This window comes from Dermacentor variabilis, chromosome 1 (genome assembly GCF_050947875.1).
Source record: "Dermacentor variabilis isolate Ectoservices chromosome 1, ASM5094787v1, whole genome shotgun sequence".
Taxonomy (NCBI): Eukaryota; Metazoa; Arthropoda; class Arachnida; order Ixodida; family Ixodidae; genus Dermacentor; species Dermacentor variabilis.
Window position 1 is genome coordinate 166180920 of NC_134568.1, and position 25629 is coordinate 166206548.

General features: G+C 46.6%; 1 protein-coding gene across 3 annotated transcripts in view; it reads left to right on the forward strand.

Annotated features, from left to right (window-relative positions):
- spz3 (Spaetzle domain-containing protein 3) overlaps positions 1–21445 on the forward strand; it is a 110864-nt gene extending 89419 nt beyond the window's left edge. For 2 of the 3 annotated variants that reach the window (XM_075699070.1, XM_075699062.1), the window contains exons 2-5: positions 5484–5608; positions 17168–17347; positions 19331–19456; positions 19714–21445. In XM_075699070.1, the coding sequence (XP_075555185.1) occupies positions 5484–5608; positions 17168–17347; positions 19331–19456; positions 19714–19882 (600 nt within the window). In that variant the 3' untranslated portion in view covers positions 19883–21445. Of the gene's footprint in view, positions 1–5483; positions 5609–13856; positions 13914–17167; positions 17348–19330; positions 19457–19713 lie in introns of all 3 variants that reach the window. The other variant, XM_075699078.1, reaches the window with a different exon arrangement.
- The last annotated feature ends 4184 nt before the right edge of the window (positions 21446–25629 follow it).

The following is a 25629-nucleotide window of genomic DNA, read 5'->3' on the forward strand; positions in this document are numbered from 1 at the left end:
GGGAACTCAGTATTGAGAACGAGGACGACATAACTTGTACATAAGCATCACGGATTAGGAAGCAGTGTAGACAGCAGAGTGTCTATATATAGTAGAATACTGTCGCACTTTAGCGCGCTTTGAGCTCATGCACCACCTTACGTGTATCTTGCCGTCATGCTTTGTCACGGAGCTAACTCTCCGGTTGACGCAGAGTACCGCGCCGCCGTCTGTTCACCGATGGCATGCGGCGAGCGCGTCCACTGATGCTATACACGGAAACAAAGCACTGCATGAGCGGAGGTCTGTCTGCGGCAACTGCTGTGAATCGCGCCCACGTGTCACCCACGTGTCACCCGCGCGCCACCTGTCGCGATCTCCCGATTAGCGAGGCAGACGCGCCGAACGACGCTCCGTTTGCAATGGGCCGCACAAGAGAGATTGGCTGCGCCAGCCAATATATCGCGGAATGAAAACACGTATAGAGCTGCGCTCAAATTTCGCACTATATCGTTTTCGTCAGTGAATGTTTTTGTTCACATTCTGAATTGTGTTTCAATCCAATGAGCCCAAACCTCTCGGAAGATAATGTCCGCCATTAGGACGCCGTGTCAGTAGTATCACGTGGTTGTTTACTCTTGTAACATTTTTTTTTCTTTTCTTTGTTGCAAGGACACAGGGGGCATGGTGCTCTCTGGCTCAGGATGGTTCGCTTAATGTCAAGTACACGTGAAACTGCGGCTTGAATAGTCTGACGTAGAAACCAGCACTCTCCTTTCCTGAACTTCAACGATATCTGTCCTCTTGCTAGTAAATAAAATGGCAAAAAAAGGAAAACGATAGAAAAAAGAACAGAAGAGACAAAGAAATAAAACAGAGAGAACATCTTCAGCCTGGTGGAAATATTGGCCTGAACGAAGGCGCTATATATCTTACTATTCTAGACTGGGGGAGGGGAGAGGGTATGTGAAGGTACCATGAAGGATGATGGCAGAAGAGGAGTATGCATACGCAGATACAGAACCATGCGGCAGTTCAAAAGGCACAAGCCCAGAACAGTGTCTTGCAAAAAATGTAAGATATCACTTGTTACAGCAAAACTGATTATTTTGGGGGATGTGAAAAATGAAAAATTCAGTCCCTGACACTTGTCAGCCGCTGCATGCACAAGAGACCAGTTTCTCTTTTTACACACGTGCACAGGACAGGCTAAAAGCAAGTGCTCCCCCCCATATTCCGTTATTCAACAACTCCCTGAAGCGTTTCTGCCTCGTCAATTAGCTGCATGACAGGCTTAGCAGCAGGTGTTGGCAAACCTGAAATGATCACACGCTTTGGGTTAAGCCGACGCTTCGGAACATTTTTGACGCTGTCAGTGTCATTAATTCAGTCATCTTCCTTATCCAAAGTTTCGCTACACGACGTAGATGTACCTGCGGTTAATGACGGCAGTGAAGACCACTTGACATCTAAAATAGCCGAAATCGGTTGAGCGAAAAGTGTGCTTTCATGAAACTTCGAGGTGCTGTATTGCGTATATCCTCGTGTGTTGTGAAGGCATACGCGGCAGTCAGGAAAGTCGTGAATAGCACTGCGGTTCCGTTGGCGGCCTGTGTCATGGCCGGTGACTACGATGACGAGCATACGCTGTATCTTCTCTGATGATTGCATGCAGTAGTTCTGTGCCATCATTCGAAGGACGCTGATTTTTTCTTTCAGTTTTGGTTTGATGTTTCATCATGTGGAACAGTGTAGTGGCGCACTTCAAAGCAGGCTCATAGTTATCGTGATGGTGAGGCCGACCACATCGCTGACATGTCACTTGCTTCTCGCAAACTCCACGATGTTTGCCCAGTTTCAAGGGCCTGTGGCACTGTACTGGTTTTACAACAAAGGGTGTATCGAGTACTTCACACACGCAACCTTCACGTAATCTTGCAAGGGACTCGAACACAACTTTGATGCACCAGGAACGCCCAATCCGATAAATCTCAATGGCGGGACTGGTGACGGTCAAAAGTTTTCCGAGTTCAATGTCTATGATTTCTTCGTCCACGTAAGAAATGGTGACCGTTGGTGTTCCATTGCCGTGCACTGTATACGAAAGCCAGAATCAACATATTCCCCAAGTGTTGCTAAAGTTCGTCGCAGGTGAGCTTTGTTGAGCGCTCAGCAAGAAAAACCGTTCGTTCGTTCGTTCGTTCGTTCGTTCGTTCGTTCGTTCGTTCGTTCGTTCGTTCGTTCGTTCGTTCGCTCGCTCGTTCGTCCGTCCGTCCGTCCGTCCGTCCGTCCGTTCGCTCGCTCGCTCGCTCGCTCGCTCGTTCGTTCGTTCGTTCGTTCGTTCGCTCGCTCGCTCGCTCGCTCGCTCGTCCGTTCGTCCGTTCGTTCGTTCGTTCGTTCGTTCGTTCGTTCGTTCGTTCGTTCGTTCGTTCGTTCGTCCGTCCGTTCGTTCGTTCGTTCGTTCGTCCGTCCGTTCGTCCGTCCGTCCGTCCGTCCGTCCGTCCGTCCGTCCGTCCGTCCGTCCGTCCGTTCGTTCGTTCGTTCGTTCGTTCGTTCGTCCGTCCGTCCGTCCGTCCGTCCGTTCGTTCGTCCGTCCGTCCGTTCGTTCGTTCGTTCGTTCGTTCGTTCGTTCGTTCGTTCGTTCGTTCGTTCGTCCGTCCGTCCGTCCGTCTGTTCGTCCGTTCGTCCGTTCGTTCGTCCGTTCGCTCGTTCGCTCGTTCGTTCGTTCGTTCGTTCTCGTTCGTTCGTTCGTTCTCGTTCGTTCGTTCGTTCTCGTTCGTTCGTTCGTTCGCTCGCTCGCTCGCTCGCTCGCTCGTTCGTTCGTTTACATTGGCGATCATCGTCGATGGCTCCTGCACAACTTTTATTCTTTACAGCTTGACGTTTTGGTCAAAGACTGACCAGCTGGTGACGTATTTCGTAGCCTTCTCTTGCACGTAGGTCTAGTGAAAGCGGTGTAGTCGCTGTCAGGGTCCGTTACTACCAGAGATGAAGCCTTGAAAGACATTAGAGGGAAGAATGTTGAATTGACGCATTCGCTCACATATACGGAATTCGGACTGCATGGCGCGCGCCCGTAAGTGAGGTTTTTAATTATAAAATATAAAGACGCCAAATAAACGGACACACAAGAGAAGAGAAAGGGACAGGGCGCCTCTTCTCTTCTCTTGTGTGTGTCCGTTTATTTGGCGTCTTTATATTTTATAATGAACAGCTATCAACTAGCCCAACAAGAAGTGCTTTTAAGAGTCAGGTTTTTGTCCCCAACCTTAAGGAGATCATTTTGCTTCCATTTGGTCCCTGGTTCTGAGAAAACGCCGTCAGCACGCTCAGAAGCAAGCAGACATCGGTGCACACGCCGAGCTTGTTTGGTTTGCGTGGACTGCGTCTTTCAGAAAAGGCTGCGTTCCTAAGCGGGAAAGTGAGAACGGACGTTCTCCAATCGCGATTAATTATGTTATGCCTATGCATACTGTTTATTCGAATAATTTATCGGCATTCAACCTCTCCGAAGTCTTGATTATCGCTCTTGATTGTTAGGACATTGAACACATTACATTGCAACGCATTACATTGTAATGCGTTCAACGTCCTAACCATCTAGAACAGTAATTAAGACTTCGGTGAGAATGAATGCCTATGAATTGATGAAAAGGAAAGTTGCCAGCTCTCGAGGTCCGTGGATAAACCAGGATATACCCACTATTTAGTTAATTTGGTGGCTCTTCTAGGTGGTTCATGTGACGTAGCTATTTGTAATCCTGTGACTTGTAGCTTGCTGATAGCAGCTGGCTGGTGGGAGGGAGGGAGAGAGAGAGAGAGAGGATAATTTATTAGAGAAAAGGCGGAAAGCTCGTCCAGAGCTAGTATGCTTCGGCCTGCTAATCTGCACATGGGAAGGCGGAAAGGGGGCAAAAAATAGTGATGAAACCTGATGATGAGTAGTACAGGAAGGAGAAATGTGGCATACACTAACGACGGAACACATTGCACGGTTTCCTTAAAGGCTGGTTGCTGGTTGCTGGATGGTTGCTGAATCGCGCTTCGAGTGCAGATCATCTAGTCAGGGCCGATGTGTTTACTCGTGCCGTTGCGCACGGAGAGATTTCGTGGGAACATTCGGCGAACCGGGTTATTTAGACGCGACAGGGCGCTCGCTTAACTGTAAGACTCCTTGCAGGCCAGTCGTCCGCGTATGCCTGGGGTTGATGTGATCCCGTCGTAGTCGATGTCAGCAAGTAACTCTCTCAATATGTAGCTCCTCCCTTACGAGTGCATCGACGAAGGCGTTACTTGTGATGCCACTATGGCAACATGCCCACGATATTGGAATTCTCTGCCCTCGAATTATGAAGCCTTCTTCTTTCGCAAGATGCTCCACATGACAAATATTTTTATGTTGATTGTTATACAAACCTGTTTTGATTTTTGATCATGGTCTGTAAATTCATAGACTGCAATTGACTTCGCAACTACCTCTCCACTTGTTTTGAAACATCGGTGACATTTGTCATAACTGTGCGGTGGCACCTCTGAATCACATCTAGTGTTTTCCGGTGAACAAAGCAGTTAGCCTCGGCGTTGTCGTATTGAGTTGTCATTGTGTTGTTATTAGTTCGTTTCAAAACGCTCTTTTCAAAGCAGTCTGTGATTAATAGCTTTCTCTTCTTTATGCCAGAGTGGCCATATTCATTAATCAAATCGTATACCATGGTCATTTCTTACGTTTTTGGCCTATAGATTAAAACGTTGTTATCGAGATCTCAGACGCTCGCTTGCGTGGTGGTGATGGTGGTCGTGACAACAGGTGCGTTAAGCCTGGCCGTGAAGGCCGCGCAATTTTCCGCCGTAGCGTCTGTTCCAGGGGTAAAAAATCTTCTCACGACACTTCTGGAAGTTGACGGAAAAACACTAGCACAATACGCAAAAATGATCTGCAGTTGATCTTGTGGCCTTCTATAAACAGGAAATGCTGACACACAATTGTGAGAAATCCCAAGGCATCAATTCGCACATTTCGCTCCGTATAGTATAATGCAGACATGACCACAGTGTTTCTCGGCCCCCATCGCACTGCACTCTTCTCTTGCAATGTGTTGAAACGCTCCGTGACGAAGTTTGAAGTTTGAATGATGGCATGTCGCGACAAAATACTGATACGGTGCGCCGTGGAAGATTCCTGCTGGGCAAAACGTGCCGTATCAGTATAAATCACGACCTTCAGTTTCAAGCTGCAGCACGCTTTTCGCCACGAGGCATTTTTGTCTGAGTGCACGACGGTGTGGTTATTGCAATATTTTGCTGGGTGGTTCGTTGTTTTCCCTCAGCGTTATTTCTGCTTAACTGCTAGTCAACCTTCTTTGTACTTTTAGTAGTTAGTATTGTCCGCACTGTTACTACGGGGCCAAGAAAGTGCGTTGCGTGCGCATGCATCGTACACCTTGCAAGTAACTTCATATCTCACTGCTTTGTCATAATGAAATACCCTCGGTGGCTCATTTCAGCTGACATTGGCACTTCTATTGGTCTTGTGCGCTCTGGACCTGAAAGCAGAAATCCTCAAGGGGTATCCCTGCATTCGAAGGCTCAACCAGCTGTACTGTCCAACGCCCGGCAACAGTTATCCAAAGTAAGTGTTCTTATTCATTTTCATTGATTTTTGCGCCATGTTTTCGGTGCCAGAAGTTCGTCACCGGGCAAAGCCATCAAACAGTATTCAAGTGTGCAAATGGGATGCAGGTACACAGGACAAGAAAGGATGGTCGAGCCACTGTTTAACTTCTTGTGCCTCTCATTTGAGTTGCTATAGTTCTGACCTTCTTGGGCGCGCGAAATTTACTGCCTGGGGTTTCGAGGACTTACAGCTCAGAGTACCGTGTACAAATGCAAAAGCTGCTCTTTGTTCTTGGTACCACAGAGAAACTCGCTTGGTACCACAGAGAAATAGCACGTAATTATTATGCACCACGGAACTTATATATGGAGTTCTTCCCCAAAGGTTTGTCGTTTTCCGGTATTCAGGAATTCAGCGAACAAATCAAGAAAGGCAGCGGCAATGCAAGCGTATTGATGTGGTTTGAAGGCTGAAAAACTGCATGACACATTTGGCGAATGCTTAAAATGCTCTTCATGCGATGTTATCGCGTGGTGCTACGTGTTCTGAACATCCGGCTGAGGACGACCCTTACGAAATGAAATTGTTTAGCATGCATACTCTGAAAAACACGCTGAATCTTCCTAAGTGTATACAATTAATCAATAACTGTTGCATCATTTAGTGAGCGTAGTGCGTGCTTTAATCCCGCGGAGACACTTTATGCTGAAGATGTAACCCTTTGCACTCATCCACTTTTATCCCTTACTTGCTACCTTCTCTCTCTTTATGAAGCGCTTTACTGTTTCCCCACTACCTATTTGTATGCAGAACAGACAGGCGGAAAATCTCTGCGGGGAAACTGGTAAACGGCCCGTAAGAAATGCCGTCATCCACAAGCCACACTCGATTGCTAAACGCTGGTATCGATAAAAATGCAATTGCTTCGTTGCAAAAGGAGCAGATATGCATATATTCTATGAGGTGCTTTGTACTGAGATCTGCCGGCACGCTACGCTTTAGGAGCAGATCGTGACAGTATTTGAGGCCGTTGTTTTTCTTTGCGAATTTAGTTGCTGCTAACCATGATAGCTTTCTTAATGTATTTAGCACAGCAAAAACAATCTTGACTCTCAATCTCTGTCTGTAGGCTGGCAATTTATGATGTACATGATATAAAGCTGCTTCAAATAAAACTACGTACTCCACGGTCTTCGTTATTGTCTCTCCCTCTCCTCTCCCAACAGCTATTTTATTTATTTATTTTTCTTTCATTCTGAACAACCGCGCACGCAAAGAAAAACAATAAAAAAAACTCCGAAAGCATGGTAACGCGAGAGCGCTCACGCTGTCTCGTTGAGTCCTCGACTTTGTTGTCTATCGTTGGTGCTGAATAGTATATCTAGAAATTTACTTCTTACGAACAGAGCAATCATATTTCCAGTGTTCATTCGGAAGCTGTTCTGTCGAACTAATGAAGCGAACTACGGAAATACGGCTGCGATGAAGAAAGCTTCATAAATGATGCGTGCAGCGCTAAAGGGACACCAAGGACCAACACTAAATCATTATAGGCTTGTAAAGTATTGTTTCAGAACTCTATCTTCATACATTTGATAGGAAGCTTAGTAGTAGGTTACTAATTAAGAAAATGAATACCAAAGTGAACCCCCCCCATTTTTTTAATTTTATTTCACTCCTAAACCTCAGCGCCCATACTTCAGTATGACGTCACAGATTTCAAAGCACTTTCCTCTATAAGGAGCGTTCTGGCAAAGGAAAAACTCTCGAAGCTTGCTAGATTGAGTCTTTACTTCGTTTCTTATGCTATGTCATCGTTCTTAATTAATAAACAATAGCTAGTCCCAAGTAGGCGCCGTCAAAATTTATGACGCCACGGCGTGATGCTGCAGGAACTCCATGGCGGCGTCGACACCCCACGAAGCCTCTGTCCTCTCGGAGTGTTCTTTTTTTTTTCTATTGCTGAAGCGTAATTCGGTATTGCAGCTTTACTTAATATTTAGTGTCCCTTTAGTGTAGCCTAGTCTCTTTTTACTTCTCTGCAATGTGCGTGCGTGCGGGCGGGCGGGCGGGCGCACGCGTTTTCCGTTTGAAAAATCTCTCTAGTCCAAACTTGGCCAGATCTGTCAGGGCCAACCAACCGGAACCTGGGGCCAGTCAAGCTGCTTTTCCGCAGCTTTTTTCCCCTTGTTTTTCCGCCACAACCATGTACCTCCTTGCTTGTGGAAACAAATATATGAAATGAAATGAAAGTATGGGTTGGGGCAGATTTGGCAACGTAGCTTGAGAGCTGACATCGTACTCGTGTCGGCCGACTGTCAAAGTGCCTAGACCCTCTACAGACCCCGCAGTATCCTAGGGACGAAATACATTTTAAAGTTGGTTTTTATTGTCAAAGGGCCTGTTACGAACCCGAAAATCTACTTCTTTGATTTGATTACGCGGGCACATGCTAGCGTCAGCACCTCCCTGTACGTGGACAGAGAGTCCGTTTCTCCAGTTTGTTCAGATCAGAGCGCTCCCCCCCCCCCCCCTCGGTATAAGCACTCATAAACATATTTCAAATCACATGGCCGTTGCTCTCGTTTACTGCTCATCCTGGATTACCGCGTCATCTGGTTGCATTTGAAATGTACTACGCGCTCATTTTTCGTCGTTGCGGTGACGATGCAGCTGCACCCCTCACAAGCATAAAATCGGCGGCAGTATACTGATTACGCGCCTGACATGCAGTATCACCTGCATCTAGCTTGATGTTACATCAGAATATATTAGCTTACTGTTTCAACTTTAATTTTGGAAAAGATGAAACATCGTTGTCGACGGTCGTGGACACGGCATGAGGATGATACGTTTGCTGAGTACAACGGCCAGCGTTGCGCCTTGCATGGCACGACGAATTCTGCCCAATGGTTTGCCGTAAATCAAACGAAAATGCTGTTCATGTATAATTGGACGTTTCAATGGGCATTCAGTCTCGGCGTGAGCAGGCACATCGCCGCATAGAGTTATTTTTCTCGGGGTATATTTATCGCAACCCCTGTCTTCGACCGCACTGAAATCTTATCCTGAGTTCCGTCTGCCGACTGACTACATGCGAACATCAGCTACATATATCTTATGGCATACTTATATGTATGATGTTCGTAAGTGTACAGCAATTATATATTTGCAAAATAAAAGAATTAGTAATTGATTTTTCATGACTCGCAAGGGAGCTAGAGGGATAAAAAGAAAAACGAAAATTCGACCTTTCAAGCCGTGTATGGCTTCGCAGTGAGACGGCTGTTTCGTTTCTTTCAGTTTATTTTATTATTGGCGAGTGTTGAATATCTTTCACAACGCTCCTCTCTGACCAGACTACGTTTCCTTATTTCTATTTTTAACTCTATAGTTATTGCGAACGCATCGCAACTGATACACTGTTGCATGTTCCGATTTTTCTCCATTATACATCAAAACGTGCACAAAGTGGTGTCTCAGTGGACAACGCCGTCAAGAAATGTGTAAACACGAAGCCCGTCCCAGATAATGGTGCAAAGTCGCTGGAACAGAACCAACCCAAAAAGATATTCCCAATTTCTTGAGCCGCCACTGTTCCTGTTGGTGCGATGACACGAATAATCCTTTTTGATGTCGGCATAAAATAATTACATAAAATATCGTATACGGTCCAGCTGCGGAGCTAGTATAGCATACGCTTAAAAGTATTTAACAAAGTGGATTTCCCTCGCAGAAAAACTGAAATTTCAAGCCTACACCGTGTACCAGGGGTAGCGCACTACGTCATCCACATGTCGCGGCAAAGCGTTATTCCAACTTCGCATTCCGGCCGGCCTGCTGGGACATAGGAAAATAGTCTTATACTGTGTTCTGAACACACGTCACTGACGAATTGCGTATCAGCGCAGAGTTGGCTACGAAATGTGGTCCACCTATAACAGACATGCGGCTGGCAGACGAAAACGGCAGCGATCTCTTGTTTGCCAATCGACATCCATCGGCCAATTAAATTGTGGGTTTTCACGTACCAAACGCACGATCTGATTGTGAGGCACGCCGTAGCGGAGGGCTCCGGGTTATTCTTGACCACACCTTTAGCGTGCACCCAATGCAGGGTACATGAATGTTGTCTTTTTCTTCTTCTTTTCGTTCCGCCTTCATTATAATGCGGCCGTAGTGGCCGGGATCGAATCCGTGACCTCGAGACACTGTGGCAGATCTTTTTTCTTTCTTGCGTGTGAATGCGTGCGCGCGTGCATGCGCGTGCGTTCGGGTACGCGCACAAATACCCGGAAAGAGCTATGCAAGGAGTAGCGTTGAAGAACAGTTCATTCTTAGACTCCTGCTCACTGCTACGTGTTTCTTTACTGGAAAAATTGCGGACGCACTGAAAGAACTGCTGACGTTAAATATGGGAGACAAGGGAAAGCCACAAATTATTTTTGATAAGTACTCTCTCTCTCTCTCTCTCTCTCTCTCTCTCTCTCTCTCTCTCTCTCTCTTCTTCTCCTTTTTTTATCTAGGGATCACTGCTGTCTTTCTCCTTTTCCTGTTTCTTTTCTTAGGAACGCTTACGACGCGCGATAAATTGGCGATTTAGAGGAGATGTAGCAATATTCCTTGCTCCTTGGGTTGGTTCTGTGCCAACGACTCTGCAACGTTATCTTGGAAGTGTTTCGTGTTTCCTCATTTCTTGACGGCGTTTTCCATCTACACACCAGTTAGTGGGCGTTTTTATCTAGAAACATGTAAAATCGGAGCGTGTGACAGTGGATAAGTTGAGACGCGGTTCGCAATACCTGTACAATTAAAACTTGAAATAAAGGCACCTGGTCTGGTGAGAAAAAAGGAGCGTAATGAAAGACATAACTGACAATTGCCAATGAAAACAAACTGAAAGAAACGAAATATGAAGCTGATTCCGCAGCCAGGTGCCTTTCGAAGGTCCATTTTCTTTTCAACGCCCGTGTACTTAGATTTAGGTGTACGTTAAAGAACCCCAGGTGGTCAAAATTAACCCAGAGTGCCTCACTACGGCGTGCCTCATAATCAGGTCTTGGTTTTGGCATGTAGAGCCTGTAATTTTTCTCATTTTTCTTCTTTCCTTTTTTTTTCTCCTGCAGTGGCCTTGCCGGTCACAGAAAATTCAATTGCAATTTTTTTTTCACTTACTGCCCCGTTCTTCCGCGGAGGGAACTTTGCCTACGTATTCCGCAAACTTTTTTTTTTTTTGCCTTCTGCATGTCCGAAAGCATCGCTTTCATTTTTTCCTCTTTTCTTTCGTGCCTCTTTGGCGAGCGCAATTTGCTTTTATTAAAGTACCGCGTCGAGATCTCCTTTTAGATTTACTTATTTTTTTATTTTAGCGCCTGCCACCGTTGGCTCATTACTTTTCACAGCTGGCAGTCGTACCAAGACGGCATACAATAGAGACAGGTGTGCGTGGGTGTGCTTGTCTCTGTGTGACGCACGTGCGGTCTTTTGTCCAATCGCAAAGTGGCCCGCGAGCTTCGTATGGGGTCACTAAACAACGGAAGGATTGTTTCGATTTTCTGTTCAGCCACCCGTCTACGCACGCACACGCTTCCTAGTGCAGCTCTGCAGTCAGTTTTAAACGTTAGATCTGAGCCTCTTTGACCTCGTTTCCATTTATTTGTTTTCTCAAGATGATCTTTCAGTGGTATCTGAGCATGCTAGGCTTATTCTTACTTTTTTTTTTTCGCGTAGCAAGTGAAACTTCTCTGTCTGCTGATTAAAAGCGCCTTTTGTGCATGTACATCTACTTTCACGTTCTGCGCTACAATTCAGCTTCATGCTGCTTAGGAAGGCTATGCGTGCGGAGCTCTTTTGCAAGCGCATCGGCTCAGCGTGCTCCATCTAGGTCACGGTGCAAGCGTTTTGTCTTGAGAGATCTGTGCTACAAACATACTTTATAACAATCACTGTCGTATTGTATACGAAGAACAGATTCACCTGGAGCATTTCGAAGCAGCTACTTACCATAGCCACTAAGCAACCCTCCTTGGTTGCTTAGTGGCTACGGTGTTAGGCTGCTAAGCACGAGGTCGCGCGATCGAATCCCGGTCACGGCGACCGCACTTCGATGGCGGCGAAATGCCGAAACACCCATGTACTCAGATTTAGGTACACGTTAACGAACGCCAGGTGGTCGAGATTTCCGGAGTCCCCCGCTACGGCGTGCCTCATAATCAGAAAGTGGTTTTGGCACGTAAAACCCCACAATTTAACTTTAATTTACTTAGCTGTACACGTGTACTTATCCTTTTTCCAAGGACTGCATTTCACCCGCTAGCAACCTAATGTTATTGCTCAGCGCAAGACGCGCCGGCATTATTTCAAACTTACTCGATTGTTATCGTTGATTCTATGTGTTGTTTATGTTCTCGCCGAACCTTGCGTAATCAGATTGTATGCGCCACACGAATTGTGTAGTACTTTCTGCAAGGCACGCGGGCACCAGCGATTATGCTGGCATCTTCGAAGAGTCATGTATAAAAGCCGGCGCGCTTGACCAGCACATCAGATTTTCGACGATCGCCGGCTGTGCTCGCTGCTATCGTTGTGCTTTGAATGTCACTCGCTCTTGGGTACATGAGTTCGCCCACATTCACAGTTCTGCTACTGTGTTCTTGACCGTTACTACAACATGACAATATTTGTCGATATTGACAATATTTGACAATATTGAAGGTGGAAATAAAAGTTGAGAACAGAAGAAGGAGCTGCTTATGTAACTGTCAACTGCCTGCTTCGCACATGGCTAGCTTTCTGAGACGCAGCCTCTCACCAAATAGGCTAAGCGTAACAGCTCTTATGGGTCAAGGCAATTGATTTCTTTTTAAATCAATGTGACAGTATCGCTATACATTACCGGTGTTTCTGTGAACACGGCGCACATTAGTCAATATAAAGAAGCGCCTCGCGTAAAAGTTGCACATTTTCTCGTAATTAAAAGAAATTTGATTCTGGGTTTTTACGTGCCATAATCACGATCTGATTATGAGGCACGCCGTAGTGGAGGACTCCGGATTAATTTCGACCGTCTTGGGTTCTTTAGCGCGCGCCCAATGCACGGTACAAAGGTGTCCTTGCATTTTGCCCCCATCGAAATGCTGTCGCGGCACATTCTCTCGTATACTGCACGCATATATTGGTGGTTCAAATTAGGATGTTTTAACATCGTCGCATCTGGTGTGCCCTCTTCAGAGGTATGCACATTGTTTCTAGAGGTTATTGTTCGAAATTTTCTGGTGTGTGCAGAGTTTTTTTGTGTGCATGATGTTTCTGCAGTTGGATCAGTGTACAAGGCGCCACTGTGAAATTAATGGGATGACAGCCCACGAACTGCGTGCACGTGTCGTACTTAAGTTACCTGCACGTGTGCCTTCCCGTAAATGCTGTTGGCAAAGGACGCGTGTCCATATAGAGTGGAAACACGCGTTACTGAAAAGTCGTCTATGGTACAGCCCAACTCACTGTAAACAAAGGTGGCGATTCCAACTGAATTTTCTGCTTGCTGTGGCGAAAACCCCCAGCTAAAGTAAACAGCTCAATCGGGCAAACCTAGTGCATTAAATGCCAATAACGTCCGCAGCACTGTCACCAGTCATGAATTCGCCTCGCGAAGCAGCCGTTGGGACGAAATCTGACTTTTTGGAGTTCGCCAATGGCGAGCTACTGCGATCGTTTTCTGTAAGCCATGTCCCACACTTCAGCTTCGACTTCCTAGTCACTGTTTACAGACTGTCAGCTTCCTATTTACCTTAGTGCACTGGGCAGGATTACTAAATTTTCCACGTATAGCGTATTCAAGCTGCCATAGAGGCCTGGAGAGTGATAATAGTTATCGTGATTTATTATTTAGCGTTTTGCGTGTGAAGATTAGACGCGATGCTGTTCCTGGGATTAATGTTTGCAAGTTTGCGATGACTCCGCTCAAGATTACATTAACTCACGATACAGTGAGCGTTTAGCTCGGTTCGGACTAGTCTGCTGCAACGGGGTTTCGCCGCATCACCAAGTACAGCCCTCAACATTTTGCCTCCCTTGGGGGAACCATGTTTCGGTTGCTTTACGCATGTTGCTCTATAAAGCTGACAGATGAATTTGATGGCTCGTTACGCGGCGTGGAGTGCTCATGGCCAAATCTGAAAGATACGGCGCACTAAGCGCTGAAGTGGAGGAAGTGCCCTGAACTTGTCAAGTTTGCGTCAGTGCTGTGCTTCCCGTTATCCCGCAGAGTCAATTGGACAGGCATTGAAGGCGGTGAAAAATACAAGGGAAAAAGAGTCAAAAGGTAGGTAGACAGACATCCACAGTCTGCACGTGGTTGTGAATTCCCATGCGCGACGCCTCGTCGCACCAGATTACGCGACAGACCGAGCGCCAAGCGCCCACCTGCGTAAGCTTCTAAATTCTTGCTCGTTAACGCTGGTTGGTAAGGCTCCCATGGAGCTCTATCAATACTCTACTCTGTCAACAAATTGAATTTGTTACATGTGCTAACTTTTGTAGAGATTTCACGTGTCCAATGAAATGTAGCAGGGGAAAAGCCAACGAGGCTCCTCTAATATTCAATTATTCGAGCAGTCAAGGCAGTGGCGCTCGGCTGTGGTGTGTTTGTGGCGAAACGAAGCAGTCGTGCTGGGAGTCACTCCAACATGCACGACGCCTGTCCCCGGCATGCCCGACTGGAAACACGCCTGCCACGAAGAGGACACCTAGTGCATGTCACGACTAGTGCATAGATGTTTGCACTGCTCGCACCATTGTCACGGAAAATTGTCCACAGTGTGCTGGGTGGTTTTTTCTAGAGGTTGCATGGACGATGTTCACTGAGTGTGACTGTAGGGGGTCTTTCACCTTTCCTTCTCCACTTAAAGATGACACCGATAGCTTTTGTTCTTGATGTGCGATATTAGGTAGTCTCTCCTCTCTTTATTTTACATACTTTTAAAGGATTTCCGCAAGCGAATATGTTGTTTGTCAAGATGACAAGTGCGCAAGCGCGAATGGCACTTTCCCCTCTTCTTTTTCGCCTGGTCCCGTTAGGCGAGTACGAAGGACGCCCGTGGGTCGGACAGAAAGGATACAGAGCGGCTCGTTGCTTCTCAAGAAAGCGAGCCGATTAGTCAAACGGAGAAACGGCGACTCCTGCGCGTGTCGACCGTGCCGTCGATCGGCTTGCGTGACCTCGGGCAACCGCGCTTTCTTATCCGTGGCTCTATCTGTCTCGTTAGTGTAAGACCAGTCAAGTCGAGTGGAACGTGATGTGAACGTCAAGCAGGCGACAGCCCCATATGCCCGTACGTGTGCTTGCGCGCGCAGCCCAGCGATAACCTTCCACGCAAGCCGTTTGGCGCACAGGGTTTCCCTGCAGTGAATGATTCTGTCTGGCCCGCTATGATGTGACCGAGGCCCTGGCTGAGAGCATGAGGGACACGAGCTGCTCTTCTGTCTTCAGTCATGCGGGTCACGGAGTCACCTGTTGGCTCTGTGCGGATGAGGCATCGCAGAACTCGCTCGCGCAGGGGCACCGAGCCAACAAACCATGGTCGAGGGTCGCGGAAATGGACGTCATATAACTGTAAAGAAGAACTGTTATCTCTGCTCAGGGGTTGGCTTCACAGCGCGCAACTTATCCGGTCGTAGGTGAGGCTTAACGAAAAAGTACCTGTGCACAACGAAACGTCCTGCTAGAACTTGAATACAGCGAACGTTCTGAAGGCGAACGTTCCTTTTGGTATAAGATGCTATATAATAAACAGCTTTAAGAAACGAACTTCTGACTTCTTTCTTTCAGGTTGCCTGCGTATCCCATGGTTGCCTTCGTCGTCGTTGCATGTTTCCTTCTCTCAACATCGTTTGCGAGCACTTTGGCATTGGTGAATGTGGTTGCACGAGAGCACGCTGCATGTATGAGATACTGATCGGCGTTCGTCACTATCCACAAGTTACAACTTGTGCACTGTTATCTGAGGAAGAATCCTCCTCCTAACAATGTGTGGAAGTCTTAGGGAATGGACCTTTGTCAGGTCTGTGAATGTTGAAGCGTCATTTATTGATTCTGCCGCTGCAGTCAGTGGTTGCCTTCATAAGCGGTTGTGTGAGATGTGAGCAGCACCGAAGCAATTTATGATGTCCGAGTTGGGATATAAGGCGTCCCCGAATTGTCGTAAGGGTCTTAAGCAAAGTTTTCGGTAAGTTTTTTCGCGCCAGTGCACACTATTGAGTGTTATGAATAATTAAAGGATTTAAACATTATTATGGTGGACACTTAGAAAGTCGGAAACAAATAAAGCACTCGCTTGGTGAGTTACTTCGCTGTACGTTCGTATAACTCATTCTGCCTTGCAGCCTGTCTTTAAACAGAGCAACACTAAGCAGGCCTCGAAATGAATAAGGTGTTCATGATGGCTCGCGACAAATAAAAAGAGTGCTTAAAATGACGTGAGGGGCTGGTGGCATTATTCAAAGTTTATTTGCAGTCGTATAAAGCAGATGCACAGTTGTCACGGGGCACCGCATAGCTAGGGACGTTCCGTCATGCTAAAATGCCAACTCTGTGGAATACCCCTGTGTAACGCCTACAGTGAACTCTAAAGAACGAAGGGAGTTGTGAACAGCGATAATTGACAGCGTGCAGTTGAGTATTACATGTTGTGTGCCATCTTCATTCGGTGTTCTCGCTCCCACTGTACATATATATGCATGCTTACACTGTATTTCAACAGCATGCCTACACCTTTGCGTTGCAATTAGTCCCGTAGTAATATTTAGTGCCTCGGCGTAGATATCTTGCGTATAAGACTACATCTGAACATTCATAAACTATTATATTTTATTTTATGGGGTTCATTTTGCGATTTTAAATGTCTGAGCACACACTAATGCTTGATCCCTCACAGACTACTCTTATATAAGCTTACGAAATATAGAGCCATGGCAGTAAGCAGAAAAAGAGAGACCACATTGAGTCTGGCAGCACGGAACGAACGTGGTTATTTAGATCACTATGATTTGTGTTCCATGCGCAATAGGGGTTTGGGTGCGAATAAAATAATAAATGTTGCTGCTATGACAGAACAGTAAGTGACTAGGACACACGCATGGCATTATTTATTATCTTCCTTCTGAGAAGCGACATGTTCTGTAAGAAAGTGGAAAGGGCAGCGGGAAAGTGTTCAGGAAATTTTTCACGCTACCATCGAGGACCGCTACGCTCTTCTACTCGTTCGCTGGCTCTCTCATTTCACATGACATACGTTCCACTGTTTTTATCACGCAACCGGTATCACATCGTTGCTTGTTCATGGTCCAGTCTAACCAGCGGCTTCTAAAGGCAACATCCTGACTGCAGCGATGGACATACTACGGCTGCTGCTATTTTTAGCGACGCTGACCCTGGCGTTCAAGAAAATTATAATTCGGCGCATGCGTGCAAGCAGTGTGTACCAGCTGCAGGCCTTAAAACTCGGGCACGCAGCGCTTATCGACACCCTAGCTTCCCTATGCTAGAAACGTCAAGCAGCACATGTGGGTGGCTCGCAGGGAGCGCATCGACATGTTCATCGACGAGAACAAGGCTCTGATACGGCGCATGTTCGGCGAGTACTCGTCGCCCGACGAGGACGGTGGCCACCGGGACCACTACGAGACGTACGACGGCAAGACCATCCACACCAGGACGGAGAGGTCCCGCTCCTCGTTCGCCGGTGCCTCGTCCAACAAGTGAGTCTCCGCCGGCGATTCGGATCGCGGAGAAGGCGTGTGTGGTGTGAAAGTGCTTTCGGCGATCCCTATCCGTGGTGAAGAACAAAGAAAAAAATGTAAAATTAAGAAATGACATTAGCCAAACCAACACGCAGCGTTCCATTCCATAAAAGTGATACATTTCGCTAGTAAGCGCATTAAAACCGCGTTATAACGAAAGTAGTTCTCTCCTTGTAAACTCTGCTTCATTGGAAACAATGTTTTAGAGCCGATTACAGCCACGGGACATTCAGCTCTCTTGTACCAAGCTTTAAATAAAAAGCACATGCTTGTTGGGCAAATGCACCAAACTCGCTGTCACTCAACAAACTCGCTGTTCACTGTCCTCTTGAGCAACTTGAAGTATTATGCAATACGCTTAATTGAGTAATAACAATTATTCATTTGCCGGCATTGAAGGTGCCGAATAAAACGCAATACTCAATTAAGAAGCTGCAGAGCACAGTGAGAAGCATCAAATTTGTTTCTTTCCGTGAAGATACCTGTCGTCGGTTTAATATTTCCTGCCTCACAGGCAGACTGAGCGCCAAAATAGGGGGAAGAGGTCATGAGGTACGCGAAAACACTGGTCACGAGACTACAGCCACCGTTGTGTTAGATCGAGGCATCACCGTCGAATGCCGCCAGCTCCCCATCTTTTTCGCAGACTGTCAATGGCGAAAACCGACAAAACATCACAAAGTTGCTATTGCATGCGCGCTTTATCGCTATCGAGCCTGGCGTAGCCGCATCATTTCATCAGGCAAATAATCTACACAAAATGAGTGGCCAAGAACGCTCTGCGTTCCGTTCAATTTCTCACCGTTGTTTACGGTGTATTCATGCGTCATACGTTACATGCATCAACGATGATTCGTTCGAAGCAGTCACGGCTACGTGGCTGCTGTACGCTCACGGCAACGGATCTGAATTATCGGGAATCATCCAAGCACGGCATCGTATCTACTACTGTTTATTCCGTTAGCATACTTCCGGTAGCCTACTAGACCGACGCAACGGCGGTGAGTCCGCGAGATGGCGTGACGGTATATTCCCTCGAGGCCAATGGCAGTGAGCGCAGTATATAGGCACGACGAACAGGAGGTGAAGCGCGTGAAGGCGCGGCATGCGTGCAGCTTTTAATTGTCGATAACATCATTCATACGAGGCGTATTCAGAAAAGTCTCGCTGAAGTTAACACCACAGCATTCAATACCTTTCATGAAAGGGACTTCAGGGTCACCGTAAGAAGTAGGCAGCGCTTTTCTTTGCGTATCGTACACTTGTTAAAAAAAATTAAATCATGGGACTTTCCGTGCCAGGACCACTTTCTCGTTGGGGACTCCGGAAATTTCGACCACCTGGGGTTCTTTAACGCGCACCTAATCTAAGTACGCGGGTGTTTTCGCATTGCGCCCCCATCGGAATGCGGCCGCCGTGGCTGGGATTCGATCCCGCGACCTCGTGCGTAGCAGTCTAACACCATAGCCACAAGCAACCACGGCGCGTCGTACACTTGTGCGAAGAGGAATTTGCATCGGGGATCGACACCTATGAAAGTGGAGGTCCCAGGGAAAAGATACCGATGTCATAAGACCTACAAAGTCTGCAAAAGCGTAATAAAAATAAATACAGGATAATTTGAGTGTAAACATTAGAATGTAGCAAATCAGTTTTGCGGAAGCCCGCAAGGTGGACTCTTGAAATGGAAAAAAATTGTCCTCCACCAGTGTGCGGCATGAAGCTATAAAGGAAACCCTTCGCATTTAAATCCGCTGGCCAGGACGAATTTTTCTTCAACTGCGAAGCTTTCTTTGTGAGAAACCCGTATGTGTTTCCTTCGCTGCTTAGTGCTACAGTCAGCGGACGACATTTTTTTCCTGTCGTAAGAATACAACATAAATAAAATGTACAGACTGGTTTTACACTAATGACCCGAGCTGCTCACCGCTTCTCTCCCAGAGTGGATGCCTGCGAGTCGGCTGTGGAGATCGTCACACCGTACTGGGCATCGAACAGCGCTGGCAAGATTCGGGCCATTGTCAACACCCAGCACTTGCAACAGGCGATACAGCAAGAAGTCTGCCAGTGCGTATCTCAAATTCATTACTTTTCGTTATAGCGTAATATCTAGCGTGATACATGACAAAATATTCGTGATCCGCACTATCATTATACACAAGCGAGAGTCTGATAGCTGATGCGAGCCTTGTTTTGGATTATATCTACATCACCTAAATAATGAACACTGCCTCCCCCGAACCTTTAATCAAACAAACATGTCAAAACGGCAGACTTTGTGCCTGCAGGAAATGTACTCTGTTCAGCCCACCGTATGCTTGCAGGTCCGTGCAGACCAAGAAGTGCAACAACGACTGCAGCTGCGAGCAGAAGTACAAGTGGCATAGGCTCCTGGCTTACGACCCGGACGACGATTGCAAAGGAATCTTCATGGACTGGTTCCTGTTTCCCTCGTGTTGTGTGTGCCGGTGTGCAAACCCCATAAAAAAGTGACGCATAATGATCCTCGTGACGCGGCTGCTCCGCCGGATAGCGCTTGAAAGCAACGAACGTCACGCTGAAGTAAATGTGGTATGCTGCTCCGAAAACCTGACGCTGATCGCAAATCACACCAGTAACATAGGACGGATATAGAGGAAGCAGCGAGGAACGGTGACTGACAAAAAACTGTGTGACGCATTGCTACCCAGACAGCTGTGGTGATGTGAGCCTTTCGGGACGAGCGGCCAAAACAGCACAGGACGTGAGGCACCGACCGCAAAACAAACTGTGCGTGCGCGTTCGATGACTGGACAGCGTGTGTATACTGGACGGGAAGACGCCGAAATGGCGCGGGCCGAGTCTCCGCGGGCGTCGTCGGCGTGGCCGTCCTACCGTGAAGCGGTGTGCGCGTGTGTGTGGTGTGTGTGCGTGTGTGCGCGTCAAGCGACTTTGGCCGTTTGACGGCGACCATGGCTGTTGTGTGCACGCGCTCAGCAGCTGGTGCTCAGAGAACTGACTGTTTTAAGAAAGACGCGGGCAAATAGAAGTATTACACCCGCGTAACTTGTTTGAGAAAGCAGGGACTGTCCGTTCCTGAAGGTCGATGGAGCGAGAAGCTCTTTCATCGTTGTAATTTTCCAGTAGGGAGCATGCAGATATTATATCTATGCTTAAGTGTGGCGTGCATGGTCATGATGATGAATCAGCTTGAGAAAAGTGAACGTTAAATCGTTATTCCAGGCCGGCACAAACGGGGGAATAACAGAACGAAAGATCGTACTATAATTTAAAGAGTGATGAGCAGGTCGACCAACCATTAAGTTATACGGTTATTTGAAGGAAGAAAATGCTTAGGGAGAGAAAGGGTTAGGTGGGGGGGATTCAGAGCTGGCTGGGAAGACTTAATAAAGACTATGCAGTTGCATGCTGCAGAATATAATCCCGGTTATTTTTTCAACTTCTCTGTTACACTAGTAGCTTTACGATGAAGCCACCAAGGCGATTAACTGTCCCTCGCACAAATCGCATAGAACCTTTCTCGTTGTGTGCCATTAGTTCGGTAATGAGCAGGCAAAATCAGCAGCTTCGCCTTGTTTCTGTTTTGTTTTTCTGTTTTTCTTCTCTAAGTTATTGATAATTGCTTTTGAGGATTGCACGAATCGCGGTCGGAGAACGCGCTTGGGGAACACAGACGTGGCACGATGACATGAGCAAATTTTGGTTGTCGTATACGACGTGCAAATATTCCTTCTGGGCAACTGCCAACGAAAGCGGCTATTTACTGTTCATAAAACAGTGGTCGGAATACTTTTTTTATATATATGGCATGCACAATGAACGGTAGCAAGTTGCTATATTAATTAGAAAAGCTATCTTTAGCACGCTGCCCGTTAGGAATGAGCGATCCCAACTGCACAGCGCAGCATGCGAAATTTCATTCATGCAATCTGTGTTCGATTTATTTTAACTCGTTCTTTTGCTATAGGTCATGTGTTCTGTGTTTTGAGCAAAGACTGGGATATTATGGAGCTTAGTGGCATGTTCTGTTTTATGAAAACATGAATAGAAAATTAATAAAGATAAATAACAGGCATTTGGCCCTCTTCCCTCCGCATCTAGGAGGGGCCGAGTCCATGGCCGCTTGCAAGCGCCTTCTGTATCACAGTGGTTAGAGATGCGCAAGTGTGGTTTGCCGTGTCTTTCTTATTGTCTTTGCTAACTGAATCATCTGGCGTTTTGGCAAGGAACGAGTGCATTGCGATCAAACTACGATAATAACTATACCTAAGAATTATTTCGCTTTATGTTGCTGTATAAAAAGTGAGCGGGAGTAAGAAAATAAATAAAATATATGAAAGCGCAAAACGGAAAACGTTTTCATTATGCGTGGCTTCGGAAATGATCGTGATACGATGCGACTTCGCGAGGCTTCATGATCTGCCTGCTTCAGGCCACGGCGCGCCGGGGCCGTTATGTTCAAGGCACGGCGCTTCAGAGCTACACAAACGGATGAAAACAATGGTAAGAAGGGGTACTTCAGAAAGGCCAAGAACTGTTTACCTCCTTCGAAGACAACGTCGACGAGGTGTATGTTTTGTATGCACGCCTTTTTGTTGCGATTGCTCCACCAGTCGATTTCTTTTTCCCTTTTGGCCCAGTACATCGGCCTCAATTGTGATCTTTTACGAAATAACCCAGCAGTCAGTTTTATTGACCAATGCTCAAATGTTTGTTACTGTTTGTCATATAATGAGCAAGACGAACTAGTGCCCGCGGTTGAGCGAGGACACGAACGGACATTAAAAAAGATGGCGTTTGTCGGCATGCATGTCCGCGTCAGATTCACTGGCGAAGGTGTCTCTGAATGGTCCAATTATTCAAGTGTTGCTGTCATGAGCTTTCATTATAGTGACTTGATTTTGGTAAAAAATGATGTTGCGTGAATTTTGTGCCTCGTCTCTAACAAACTGCTCAGATTTTCAGTACCCATCGCATCCTTGAAACAGCAAACCTTGTTTAACGCGAATGCTTGAAGTCACAATCATTAGACAACGTTGTCGAATACTATCCCTACATCTTAGATACTCAGAGCTGGTCCGGCACCTTCACAGAATTGTTCTTTTCGTGAGGAAGATTAAATAATAAATAGGTTTTTCATTGCTTGTTAACGATCTTGTAATTTGCATAAAAGGAAACTCAAAAAGACCGCTCCGCCTTCTTGGGTTAGATTTAGCTATTGCAAATTTACTATACTTGGGTGCCTCGACTCTTACGCACAGCTACATGAAGGTTTACCTTGACATCCATGATTTCATTGTAGGGTCCAATGCGATTTAATTTCTAAATGCAGACCTTAACGTCTCCTTTTCTTTACATGAAATTCAATTTCATTTGTTTTTTTTTACTTTCATTTAATCCTTCATTTACATACAATTATTATCTCCGATCTGTGTAGGTTCTAACCTATCTTTCCTCCAATTTTGTTAAATTTCTTTTAGATTCCTTCTTTTTCGTATTATATTGAACTACTTTGTTCTTCGCTACACTCCCCAGAGCAGGTACGGGCCAGTAATTTCAAGGCTCTAAATTTACATTCGTGTCGTTCCTCTGTGAGCGCCTAAACAGAACATTTTGGCAACGGGTATTCGTCCAGCCCATGTCAGATTCCTGGTGAATCCTTCTAGTTCAACACAATGAGCGTTTCATGATTACTAATCCAGCCCCCTTTCCTGCCTTCGCCTGGTCATTGTGCCGCTCCATGGAACCAGTGCAAGCAGGCCTCTGAGAGGTACATGGTAGCCTCCGGAGCATCCGAAGCCATTCTGCTCACTTGGTATGGAGGGGCAGTGATAATTCTTCACACTGCAGCCAGCAGACCTGTAGTCTGGCGCTGTTACCATTACTACTGCCATTGCTCCTCCAGCTCTTAACGCAGGTGACACCGCTTCGCCGTGCAACGCGTACGACACTGTCATTGCCATGTTGTCCGACCATTAAAAGCGTCCACTCAGCCTCATTGTGGCACGTCAGTGGTTTAGTCGTCGCGTTGAACAAGCACGTGAGACGGCGGAAGACTATATCGCTACTGTACGAACCCTTATTGGTCACTGCAGTTTAGGAAGTCTCACTGATGAAATGCTTCGTAAACAGCCTGTCTCAAAAACCATAAATCAGCATGTACGTGACTAATTAATTTTTTTCAGGCTCTTCACTGGCTTTATGGTGAGCTCTCCCTATCGCAAGTCCGTATGAACAAGCCGTGAGTCAAGCTAAAGTTTGCTAAGACGCCACGGTTCACCATGTTAAAAAAAGCACGCAGCTCCCGCTGATCGTCAGCACTTGCAGATAAACACGTACTATATATATCGGTGTCAAATGAAACTTGAACAACGGAGCGCGTGGCCCAAGCATAAGTGAACATATAGTGAGCGCCGTCCAGTCATCACCATTGACAGGCACGCACATCCAGCTTGGCCGCACTGCGCGATCCCCCTCTAGTGAGATAATTTGGCTTCTTTTCTGGTTCTTACATTTGAAAGGGAGAAAATAAAAAATAGAAATGAAGCTAAAATATTGCAGTTTACGGCGAGTCTTGTCGCACAGATCACCGAAACCACAAGTGCTATCGCCGCGAACAAGCGGTGTGCGTGGTGCAGTTTGCACCGTCATCGCAAGTTAGATTCGTCCTCGCGGGCGAATCTAACTTGCGTGAAATGAAGTTAACCGACATTGTTTATTTTTTTTTATTCTTGCCTCGCAAAACTAAAAATATCTGCGTATAAATTAAGTTATACTTTGCGGCTTACTTGCCTTACCTATCGACAGGCCAATTACGCGCCAGACACGCCGCTGAAGCGAGCGGGGCCGGCTGCGCATCTGGGCGTCGGCCTGTTCGGCGACCCGTCTGCTTGTTTTTCTATTTTTGGATTTAGCCTGGTTTGTTAAGCTCCCGGCGAATTCATGCGTTCCTTCTGCACTTCGACACGGCACTACTGCACTATTGGACTACGGAAAGGTGAGAAATTTTGACAGTCTGGGACGCATTTCGAGCAACTCGACTTACGGCATGAAATGTATAGACGTGTGATGCAATTATCGAAAGAAAGCTCGGCCGTCGTGGCACAGTTAAATTGAGTTAATGACTCGTACTGGGAGATGTTTGAGACGCTTTCTAAGAGCCCCAACATTATTTTAACTTATTTGGGTTGTTTCTGTGCACGCTAGTCGCACAGGACGCTGTGACGCAGTTTCGCGTGTACTGAATCTTATTGGGACAAGTTTTGGTGCTTTCTCTGACCCGCAACATTATTGTAACCTATTTCGCTACTTCCTTGGGTACTTCTCAAGCGCAGTGGCCGCGCCCGGTATCGTGACGCAGTTGGCGAAAAGATCGGCCGTGGTACGCAGTCTCGCGCTTTAATGCATTGTACAAGACAAGTTTGTGGCACTTTCTCTGACGCCCAACGTCGTTGAAAATTTATTTCAGTACTTTTTTGCTATACTTTTGGGGCACGCACGCCGCGCCTGGCGTTGTGGCGCAGTTAGCGAAAAGCAGCCTGGCTGTCGGGCGCAGTTTTTTCGCGTGTACTGAATCTTACTGGGACAAGTTCGTGACGCTTTCTCTGACCCCCAACATGATTGCGATTTCGTTAAATTTTTGGATAATTTTGAGGCACGTTCACCGCGCCTATCGTGATGCAGCGAAAAGCAGCTCAGCCGTGGTGACATTTAATTTGGCGTGTACTGAATCTTAGGGGGACAAGTTTGTGACGTTTTTTATGGCCCCGCAACCAACATATGCCTTCTTTCGGTACTCACGCTTGTCGAAAACGCGACGAGCGATTGCCAAGAGTAATAAGACGGGAGTGTGTTGCTTGCACCAGCAGAACGCGAAAAAGATAACGCCGAGGAGCTCAAACACCAGGAACTTGTTACTCGAAAATTCTGCCTTCTGAACGACTGAAAAGAGGCTTCGCACCCAAGCATTTGTCTTGAGTGCGAGTAGAAGGAATTCTGCGAGCGTCCAGCATGGGGGTCTGAGAGCCTTTGTGGCCACCTCTGTGTATACGCAGCGTACTACCGCGTCCGTTGAAGCCATGTTCTTTTGGAAACGTTCAGTCGCCCATGTATTTGTGCTCATAATGCGCAGGAAGGCCTGGAAAAAGGGAAATGCTTCGAAATAGGATTTTTTCGTCATATATGTACGGTATTGTTTGGAATGAGTCGGGTATTTTCTACGCCATGTATGTAAAAGCAAA